General features: G+C 33.2%; 1 protein-coding gene across 19 annotated transcripts in view; it reads right to left on the reverse strand.

The window, feature by feature from the left end:
* mamo (maternal gene required for meiosis) overlaps positions 1–12,157 on the reverse strand; it is a 198,240-nt gene that overhangs the window by 29,107 nt on the left and 156,976 nt on the right. For all 19 annotated transcript variants that reach the window (XM_086835647.1, XM_086835651.1, XM_086835644.1 and 16 more), the window contains one exon: positions 7,893–8,021. In XM_086835647.1, the coding sequence (XP_086691773.1) occupies positions 7,893–8,021 (129 nt within the window). The remainder of the gene's footprint in view (positions 1–7,892; positions 8,022–12,157) is intronic.

The raw sequence follows: 12,157 nt of genomic DNA on the forward strand, positions 1-12,157 counted from the left end.
GGAATGTAAATAGTTTTCCTATATTTCTTAAAATAACTTCCCTTTCTTTATTTATCTTTAGAACTTAATTGGGCTCTTGTTTCAATTTGTAGTCAAATTTTTCTCAGTGTCCTGCTCCTTGGCCGTCTTGAGTCGTGACTTCGTCATCATCATCGTCATCGCCATCGTCATCGTATAGTCCGTGTCGTCGTCGTAGTCGCAATAATAATCAAATATCGATCGATGTGCGTCTGGTTTTGGTTTGCTCCTTTTCCTACGAAATATTTTCGACGGTCGTCGGCCTTTTCTTGTTCATTTTTATGCCATTTTGGTAGAGGGGCTTTAAGCACAATCCTCAAACCCTCAACCTCAGCCTCGAAGCTGGAGCCTCGGAACCCTGAACTGAACTGAGAGACCCTCCTCCTGCCACTGCCAGTCACAACATTTTAATAAAAGCAAATTTTTAATGAAAACTCTCTTGGGGCTCCCGACTCCCACACACATAAATATATATATATTTTTTTTTGTATGTATATTTCAGTTGGTTTGTTTGCATTTGGTGCGCTTAATTATTTTCTCCTTTTTTATACATTTTTTTTTTGAAGGTCCCCTTTCATTGCAATCAAAAAATAGACGCAATAGATGACGCATAGAACGCATCTGGGAGAAGTTGTTGTGCCATGGGAGTGGGTTTCCAGGGGGGTCACTGACTATTTCAAATATTTCTCCTCATTTTACTTTTTTGTTTGTAAAATACATATTTTTGTTGCACAAATTATTATGTATTGTTATAATTTCTTTTTTAAGCTAAACAAATAGGGAAAGGGCCAGTAGGCGAAGTTGGCAGGAGTGCAACATTGAGATATATATATATATATATTTATGGGAATGCCTCTGCTTCTATATATATGTTTATATTTATTTGCACTCTAGTCTTTTTTTTGTTGGCAATCTCTGCTCTTTTCGCAGATTTTTTAATAAACAAAAAAAGATTTATATATATAATAGATGTGGGTGCAAAACAAACAGTCCAAGTATTTGGAACAATTGGGAAGGGAACGGAAACGGAAACGAGAGGGACCGGTGACGAGACGAGCGCCAACTTGAAACAAGACAAAAGTCGAAAGGCAAAAAATATATATGTATATATTTTGCGAATGATAGGGAAATTCAAGAGCACGGGAAAGAGGAGATGATGTCAGGGAAAACTAGGAAAACACGTGTGAAAACGAGATAAGGGAATTTTCTTGGTATAGAAATTTCCTGACTAAAATCAAAGTACCCTAAAAGGTATAAAAATAGGTATAAATTAAGCAATTATTTTTATATGACTATCGAAATTTAAAAATCGCATAGCTAAGCCAAAAATCCATTAATTAATTTTAAGTCGGAAAGCTGTTCTGTGCTAGTTTTTAATTCGTTAATAAATCTGCATACTCAGTTTAAAATGTAAAAAAATTTACATTTTTTTCCAATTTTAACGATGTAACCCCTTAAAAAAATTGGAAAAAATTAAAAAAATATTTTTTTCTGCGTGAGATAGCCAGATCGATTCGGCTGTTGATGCTGATCAAGAATATATATGATTTATAGGGTCGGAAATGACTCCTTCACTGCGTTTAATGCTTTGCACTACCTGGAAGGGTATAAAAATAACCTAATACTCCTTCACTAAATATCTAATTACCTCTTAATCGATATTACAATTTTGTAGCTCAGTCTAAAATAAATTAATTACCCTTTGTGCCTTGCCTCAAGAGCTCATATATTATCTTTTAGGAGCTCAAAATATTAGCAGACTCAATTTAAGTTCAGTATAATTGTTATCAATTATTAGTATATTATTTAACCATATGTTAACAATTTTTAATTTATTTAAAAGACACCCAAAGAAACACCAAAATATTTAGCAATAATACCTTCAAACTTCCCCCAAAACTCAAATATGGCATTTGAAAAGGCTTTTTGCGTTGGCTTAAAGTCTTTCCCTCTTGGGGGGCTATTAGCAGTTTTGTAGCTTCCCCCCACTTTTTGCCGCGTTGTTTAAGCCAAAATAAAAACGTGGCCAAAGAGGGGGGGAGGGGCAGTGGGTGTGTGGGTGTGTGTGGGTGGGTTTGGACCCACCGAAAAGCACTTGAAAAACTTTGCAATCAACGCAGCGCTGATTACAATGCCTCGGCAGCGACGTTGCAGCAGCTGCAGCAGCAGCGCCGCAAAATGTGCAATGTGCGTGTGGGGGCGGGGTAGGGGGGTGGCACGATGCGGTGCGGTGGCGCCACAATGCAATATATTTTCGCTTTGGCATTTGTTGCGTTTTGGCAGCGATTTTTTTGTACGTTGTTGACTCTCTTCATATATATTTTTTTTGTTTATTTGCTCGGATTTCCGTGCTGGCTCACAAAAATGTATATTTTTTTTGCAATTTTTTTATTATTATTATTTTTTTTTTTGTTGTTGTATGCATTGCATGATTGACAGTTACCAGGCATTGATGGAGGCTTAGAGGAGGCACTCCCGTGGTGCGTGGTATGGGGGCAACGGAGTACCTAAATGCATTCAGTCAAAAGTTGTGCGAAAGCCTCCGAATAAAAATATTAAAAATATATATATATATATGTATATATATTTGTATATATATATATTGGAGGATTTTATACATCTGCAAGGACAGTGGCGGTGGCACTAATAGGGCACTTTTATTATTATTTGTTATTTATTATTAAGTTTCTTTGGCAAAAGACACAAAAGAGTAGTAGAAGAGAGTCATAAATGCTTTATTATTATTTTAAAATATTCTCTTGTCTTGCAAAAATCGAATTCTAAGCATTTTTATATTAATTATGAAAGATAGGAGCTACTTATCCCATTATGTTTATTAAATGTATTATTTTTTTCAGTTTTATTTTCATGAAATTATTATTTTAATGCAACTTCTAGTAGTAAAGCCAACTATATTTCATTTTTTATTATTATTACTGAAGAGGAAAGTATCGAAAAACTTTAAATTAAATACAAAATGTATTATAACAAATATTCGGTATATTTAAATTATTAAATAAAGTTTTTTTTATGGCTGCCTTTAAATAAATTTAGTTAGTTCCTCAAAATGTAAATGTATTTAGAAGGTTTTACTTGTATTTAATATTTTATATATATTTTAATTTTTTTTATCAATATATAGGAAAGTTATATATAATATAAAATTTATTATTTTTTTTTTATGATTGTTCTTTTCTTAAATTTTTAGTTTCACCAAAACACATTATTCTTAAGCAATTATTATTTATAAAATATGTATTCTTTCCATATTTGATATAAATAATAATAATTAACAAAATTTTAAAGCACTTAGTTCCTCCATATTTGAAATACCTTTTATTAGTTGTAATGCTTGATATATATTTTTTATAATTTCATTAAAATAAATACCCTAATATTTCATTTATAGTAACAAAAATCCCTTCCATATTCAACAATTTCCTGCCCAAAAAAAAAAAAAAAACCCAGATTCAAGCGTTCATATTACGCATACGCAACGTAGACGGGCAAACAAGCAACGCAAATGCTGACAAGGGCAGGTGGCGGTACTCCAGGGAGGGAATACGGGGACTCCCAGGGGTTTTACCCAGAAAGGGGGGAGAGGGATGGAGAAGGGAAACGGGGGACAGGGACACAGAGATGCGACTCATAAAATGCAAGCACAGCAGTCGCAGCAGCAGCGACGAGGGCGACAGTTGAGAGGGCCAAGCCTAAAGGTATGCTATGAAAAAATTGCATAAGAGCAGCAGCAGCGGCTCGAAAAATAAATAAAAAGAACGCATTTGTTTCAAAATTAAATACTCATATGTATGTGTGTCTGTGTGTGTGTGTGTGTGTAGAAAAGAAAGCAAAAAGAAAAAGAAAGCAAAAGTTGTTGGTTTTGTGCGTTGATTTCGTTTTGTTTTGGTTCTTGTTTCACTGCAGCGCATCAGGGAGCAGCGCTCCCCTCGTTATAATCATTTCTCCCCCTTTTGGGAAAAAAAGGGGGAGCCAAACGGAGAAAAGGAGCGTCGGGCAGAAAAAAATAAGAAAAAGTATCAAGAAAAAAATATAAGAAAAAAAATCAAGAGGGAAAAAAAGAAAGTGTAAAAGCAAAAGTATTTATTATGCGGCAATGGCTTGGAGAGGCCTACAAGAGGCTTGGAATACATCAGAGTCAGAGTCAACGAATTGCACAAGACACTGGGAGATAATGCCTTTGAAATTTATAGATAACTACAAATATAGGTATTAAAAATATATATATAAAAAAACATACATTTATGGTTATTAAAAATTTGAAATATTATATAGTTATTTTTTAAAATGTATAATTTATATATATAAAAACAAAGGCAGTACAAAAATGTCTTTAGAGTCAGTTAAGAATACGAAATACTTAAAATAAACAAAAGGTTTTAATTAAGTAAACGTTGAATTTAATATTTAAATAATTTTGTACTTGTATGTACGTGTTGTTTATTTGAATTAATATTAAATTTCAATAAAATTGATAAATTAAAATATAAATAAATTTGTAAATGTATATTTTCAAAATGTATTGTTTATTATTGGATATATTTAAATATATATAATGAAAATTTAATTTAAAATATACTTTAAACAGACGTTTTTTGTACTATTTCTTTAAAAAGTGGATTTAGTTGGGAGAAAATTTTACAAATATGTAGGCGCCTTTAACTCTAGAGAATATTGATACCAAATTTGGTAACTCTAGCTTTTATAGACTCTGAATTCTAGGAAATTAAACAAGCCTAAATCGCTTCGACTGCTGTTACCTTCCTTTTGGTTGGTTTTCTTTTATCCTTGCAGAAGAAGTTCAGAAATAAATCCAACAAAAAAATGGTATTAAAATACTTAATCGTTTTCTTCAGTGTACTATGCAACCCCGCCACACAGATACTCTCACACAAAAATACCCTCACACACACACTGAAAGCATACCATCAACGTCAACGGCCGACTGCAGGCAGACTCGAGGCTGCTGCTGCTATTTTTTGTTGCCTTCTTTTTGGGTTTCCATTTTTATTTTGTTATTTGGATTTTCACCAAGCTTTCCTTTTTAGATAAATTTTTATTTGAATTTATGCATATGCGTTAGAAGAGGACAGAGAGGACATGCATATACATATGTTATATAAGGCCAGCCAAGAGACTTTTGAAAAAAAAAACTTGTTTTTTAGAAGCTACCAAAAATAGGAAAATGTATAGAATTCGTTTAGAAATGTTATCAAAGTTTGGATTATATATAGAAACCTTTAGATTTATATAATTTCAACCTAGTTGTATATACTCAATTTATATTTAAAATATTTATTCTTCTTTGTATTTAGAAATTTCTTTCTTCATGTCATTTTCCCTTAAAAATTCTCTAAATAATTTTAAATCGATAAGAAAAACTTTCTTTCTTGCTGAAACCTCGGAAAAGTCAACATTATGAGCCATGCAATTTAATTCTTTTTTTTTACTTTTTTAGGCTCTTTACTCGACTCGGTTTTTGACAACATTTCCGCTGGCTGAGCCTGTCATCCCATCCAGCCCCGAATTTTCCCCATGAAAATTCGTCAAGCGTTGCAACAAAGTGCGTTATACTGTGTGTTTTTTTATTTTCTTTGCTAGCTGCTTGCTGCACTGAAGTGGGGGTAAAAAACATAAGAAAAACGACAGTGGCTACTCGAGTTCCTTTTTGCTTCTGCTTTCATTTTCGTAGATTTTCTTTTTTTGCACAAAAAAGAAATGAGACGACCAAGGAGAAGGAGAAGCAGAGTTGACAGAGGAGGGGGGAAAAAAATGTAATGTGAAAATATATTTGCCGGAAGCTAAATGTTTTTCCACAGCCGCAAAAGGTACAGTTGTGCTTTCCCCCGAAAAAGTGGTATGCATTACACATTCCGAGAATGTGAGCCAAAATTAGTGAAGGGACAGCAGGCTGAAGAGGGATGTGTCCCGGAGCTCTGGGGAATAAATAAATTGAATATCGAGCCATTGTGTCCCACTCCCACAGCAATTTTCTTGGTTTTCCCTTTTCCTTTTTTTTTGCCGTATTTATCCTGTTGCAACATGCGACAATTTCTCTCTCATTGTTTGATTTGAATATTTGATTTGGTTTTTATTTTATTTACATGGTGCAGTCTCAAATAATAAATGTGTGTGTGCTGTCCAGCTTTGACCAGAGCCCACGCGGCGTATACGTTATTTGTTTTACATGAAGGCAGGAACACCACTGCGTATGCTTAATTATTTAAAAGCTAGGGGAAACTTGGAAAAATAGTTTCACAGCCAGGCTGTAAAGGGTATTGTAAATAAGTAAATTCCCTGTTATTTATTTAGTTATTTTAATTATAAATTTTTTAAACTGCCAAAGAATTATCCCCCCCTAAAAATATCTTTAGTTATCCCAATTTTATATAAGTCTAGGGCATCCCGTAGTCGTATTTTATTCGGTGACAGTTACCAGCCATATTGAAAATTATAGTGTCGTGAACATGCAACTGCAACAACAACAACATCAACAACAGCAACAATGGCAACATTGGTGGCAAATAAAAAATTAAATTAAAATAGAAAAGGAAACAAGGAAATAGAAGGAGAAGCCGGTAGGAAGGACCTTCCAAACAGAACATGGCCAGTAAATAAATAAATAATAAACAAAAAAACCTAAAAATTCCAGGGACGGGGAAAATTGCAAACGGAAATTGCCAACAATGTGTGTGTGTGTATGTGGCAAGTGAAAAGTGAAAAGTGGCCCGCAAAAAAATTAAAAAACTATATACGAAAATTCTATCAGGAGTATGTATGTATTGTGTTGTGTTTGTTTTTTACAGGAAAGATAAGGGGTTTATATATATACACACATAGATATGCGATAAATACAACATAGATTACATACACACACACACATCTTTATATATATATATATATATATATATAAATATATATAAAGATCGGTTTAACTAACAAAATTACACAGCCATTAAGAGTTATAGAGAGAGAGAGAGAGCGTGTGTGTGTGTAAAAGAGTTAGCTATAGCTAGACGTACAGAGACAGAGATAGATATATAAATACACAGAGAGAGAGAGAGATATATAGAGATAGAGAGAGAGCGCTACACATTAAACAAAATATATATAGTTTCTATATAGAGCTAGGAAACTGAACAACTAACACTCGATATTTTTGTTTTGTAAATCTCAAATTACTTGGGATTGGGGGATTTTTTCAAACTGAATAGAAAAATGAAAAACTTTACTTCTTTTGGGGGGTTTGGGGTAAATATATATTTATAGGGCATATAGATATATAGATGGATAAAGATATATATAATATATATATATGTAGATATATATGTATGGTTATATATATATGTATTAAAAAATTCATAGACAAAGAACACGACGAAGAGCAAAAATATATGTTGAGTTTTTTTGATTTTGTTTTCTTTTTTTGCATTTGCTTTTTTTGATTTTGTATATTGTTTTTTTTTATATAGATATAAATATTATGGTATATAGATGTATATATATAAGAACAGACAGAGAGAGAGAGAGAGAGCAATACTTAAGATAGAGATATGGATACATATAGACATGGAGTCGGATCGAGCCAGAAATCGGTATCAAATGGAGACGGAGATCTGGCCTGCGATATATATCGTTATATATATTTCTTTTTTATTTTTTCTCTGACCTATCGAAGCAGCAAAAGCATTCACTGAAGGGGGTTTATTTTTTGGGAGGGTTCTAATTTTGGCAGGGGATTTTTTCTGATTCGAATTTATTTGGGGTTTAAGATCTATCCAGGGATTTTTTTAGTTTTTGAGGGGTAGGATTTGATTTGATTTGAATTTTTAAGCGTAAAATGCTTTCAAACTTACCGATTCGTGGGAGGCGCGGTAGTCAAGGTCGCCGCCCAGCCCGCCGCCAGCTGATGCCGAACGCTGTTGCATGTGTCTACTGTGACTGCTGTTGTCATCCTCACTGCAATCGATCTCCTTTTTGAGGCTCTGCGGGATGAGGAAATTTTATAATTAAGGAAAGTTTCAAAAATAAAGAATAAAATTATATAAAACAACACGTAAACTTTCATATCTTAAAGCGAAATAGGTTAGTTTGATATTAAGCAAACTTATAATGTCTTAACGATGTTTTAAAAAATTCATATTAAAAAAGAACCTCTGTTCTAGTTATTAAAATTACTTTTAACCAATTTTAAATATTTTAAAATAATTTTTAAGCTATATATAAGTTAGGGATACAAAATTGGAAGTCAACATAAAGTAGTTGCAGAAGTTGTAGTTGTATTTCTTTTCACTACATTTTCCCTAAAAACTGTTGAATATAAAATGATAAGTAGCTGTGACAGCAACTGAAACCTTCTATAAAAGGATTTATATTCTACAAATTATAGTACCATTAAATTATTTTAAAATATTAGTTAATATTAATATTAATAAACGCAGTTAAAGGGGCAATCTAAGACCATATAAAGTATATATATTCTTGATCAGCAGAAAACAGCCGAGTTGATCAAGCCACTAACTTTGACAGTTTTTAACATATTTTTATGTAACTTGATTCAAAGCTATCTATTATTATTATGGAATTTCGTTATTAGTTTTATGAAAATCGGAATACGATATATGACCAGTAACTAACTATGATCAGTAAATAACTCTGAGCCGGAAGTATCTGTGACCAGTAATTATGATCATTAAGTAACTCTGAACAGTAAGTATCTATGAGCAGTATGTATCTATGATCAGTTACTAACTTTGAACACTAATAAACAATGACTTGCAACTTTGCAACACAACACATTTCTGAGACGTGGCCGGCAGCGGTTACTTCGTTCCGGGGATGTTTGAACCAGTTGGGAATCATAAGATATGATGATTAACTATGAAGAGTAAGTAACTCTGAACAGTAAGTATCTATGACCAGTAATTAAATATGACCAGCAAGTACCTATGATCAGTAAGTATGAATGAACACTAAGTAACTCTGAACAGTAAGTATCTATGACCAGTAAGTAACAATGACTAGTAAGTGTCTATAAGCAGTCTGTATCTATGCTCATTTACTAACTTTGAACACTAATAAACAATGACTTGCAACTTTTGTAACACAACACATATCTGAGACTTGGCCGGCAGCGGTCACTTCGTTCCGGGGATGTTTGAACCAGTTGGGAATCATAAGATATGATGATTAACTATGAAGAGTAAGTAACTCTGAACAGTAAGTATCTATGACCAGTAAGTAACAATGACCAGTAAGTAGCTATGATCAGTAAGTATCAATAAACATTAGGTAACTCTGAACAGTAAGTATCTATGACCAGTAAGTAACAATGACCAGTAAGTGTCTATGAGCAGTCTGTATCTATGATCAGTTACTAACTTTGAACACTAATAAACAATGACTTGCAACTTTGCAACACAACACATTTCTGAGACGTGGCCGGCAGCGGTCACTTCGTTCCGGGGATGTTTGAACCAGTTGGGAATCATAAGATATGATGATTAACTATGAAGAGTAAGTAACTGAACAGTAAGTATCTATGACCACTAATTAACTATGACCAGTAAGAATCTATGAGCAGTAAGTATCAATGAACATTAAGTAACTCTGAACAGTAAGTATCTATGACCAGTAAGTAACAATGACCAGTAAGTGTCTATGAGCAGTCTGTATCTATGATCAGTTACTAACTTTGAACACTAATAAACAATGACTTGCAACTTTGCAACAACACATTTCTGAGACGTGGCCGGCAGCGGTCACTTCGTTCCGGGGATGTTTGAACCAGTTGGGAATCATAAGATATGATGATTACCTATGAAGAGTAAGTAACTAAACAGTAAGTATCTATGACCACTAATTAACTATGACCAGTAAGAATCTATGAGCAGTAAGTATCAATAAACATTAAGTAACTCTGAACAGTAAGTATCTATGACCAGTAAGTAACAATGACCAGTAAGTAGCTATGATCAGTAAGTATCAATAAACATTAAGTAACTCTGAACAGTAAGTATCTATGACCAGTAAGTAACAATGACCAGTAAGTGTCTATGAGCAGTCTGTATCTATGATCAGTTACTAACTTTGAACACTAATAAACAATGACTTGCAACTTTGCAACACAACACATTTCTGAGACGTGGCCGGCAGCGGTCACTTCGTTCCGGGGATGTTTGAACCAGTTGGGAATCATAAGATATGATGATTAACTATGAAGAGTAAGTAACTGAACAGTAAGTATCTATGACCACTAATTAACTATGACCAGTAAGAATCTATGAGCAGCAAGTATGAATGAACACTAAGTAACTCTGAACAGTAAGTATCTATGACCAGTAAGTAACAATGACCAGTAAGTGTCTATGAGCAGTCTGTATCTATGATCAGTTACTAACTTTGAACACTAATAAACAATGACTTGCAACTTTGCAACACAACACATTTCTGAGACGTGGCCGGCAGCGGTCACTTCGTTCCGGGGATGTTTGAACCAGTTGGGAATCATAAGATATGATGATTAACTATGAAGAGTAAGTAACTCTGAACAGTAAGTATCTATGACCAGTAATTAAATATGACCAGCAAGTACCTATGATCAGTAAGTATGAATGAACACTAAGTAACTCTGAACAGTAAGTATCTATGACCAGTAAGTAACAATGACCAGTAAGTGTCTATGAGCAGTCTGTATCTATGATCAGTTACTAACTTTGAACACTAATAAACAATGACTTGCAACTTTTGTAACACAACACATATCTGAGACTTGGCCGGCAGCGGTCACTTCGTTCCGGGGATGTTTGAACCAGTTGGGAATCATAAGATATGATGATTAACTATGAAGAGTAAGTAACTCTGAACAGTAAGTATCTATGACCAGTAAGTAACAATGACCAGTAAGTAGCTATGATCAGTAAGTATCAATAAACATTAAGTAACTCTGAACAGTAAGTATCTATGACCAGTAAGTAACAATGACCAGTAAGTGTCTATGAGCAGTCTGTATCTATGATCAGTTACTAACTTTGAACACTAATAAACAATGACTTGCAACTTTGCAACACAACACATTTCTGAGACGTGGCCGGCAGCGGTCACTTCGTTCCGGGGATGTTTGAACCAGTTGGGAATCATAAGATATGATGATTAACTATGAAGAGTAAGTAACTCTGAACAGTAAGTATCTATGACCAGTAATTAAATATGACCAGCAAGTACCTATGATCAGTAAATATGAATGAACATTAAGTAACTCTGAACAGTAAGTATCTATGACCAGTAAGTAACAATGACCAGTAAGTGTCTATGAGCAGTCTGTATCTATGATCAGTTACTAACTTTGAACACTAATAAACAATGACTTGCAACTTTTGTAACACAACACATATCTGAGACTTGGCCGGCAGCAGTCACTTCGTTCCGGGGATGCTTGAACCAGTTGGGAATCATATGCATATGCATGTGCGAGATTTATTTTGGTACAAATTTAAGAGCAAACTATTAGAATCAAAGTATGGAGTTATTCTTCTATATAATTTTAATAATATATAAGTCGGAGCATGACGATTCTGTGGACTATATATATATATAGATATATATATTATTTATAATGCTATAAGTCCTACTTATCGAATTTCAATCTGCAAGGGTATACAAACTACGGCGTGCCGAAGTTAGGTTTCTTTCTTGTTAAGTATAAAGGAAACTCTATTATATAAAATAATAAGAAAGTAAGCTTCCTTCCTTGTTATTTTATATAATAGAGTTTCCTACGGAAAGCCGAAGTTTACCTACCCTTGCAGATTTTAATTGAGCAAAATTTATCATTAAATATTCGCATTTTATGAATAGATATAGGTACTTTTATATGACAATTTCTTCGAAAAATCAAACTTTAAAAATCTCATAACAAAGCCAAAAAGAATTTATTTTAATTCTGAAAGCAGTCCTATGTTAGTTTTTATAAGGTTAAAAAAACTGCATTCTCAATTTAAAATATAAAAAAAATTAAAATTTTACAATTTTAACGTTGAAAAATGTTTGAAAATATTAAAAAAAAAATTTTTCCTTAGACAGTTAGATTAGATTCTGCTGTTGATGCTGATCTAAAATATAT

This window comes from Drosophila serrata, unplaced genomic scaffold, assembly GCF_035046125.1.
Source record: "Drosophila serrata isolate PLE 108 unplaced genomic scaffold, ASM3504612v1 contig_276, whole genome shotgun sequence".
NCBI lineage: Eukaryota > Metazoa > Arthropoda > Insecta > Diptera > Drosophilidae > Drosophila > Drosophila serrata.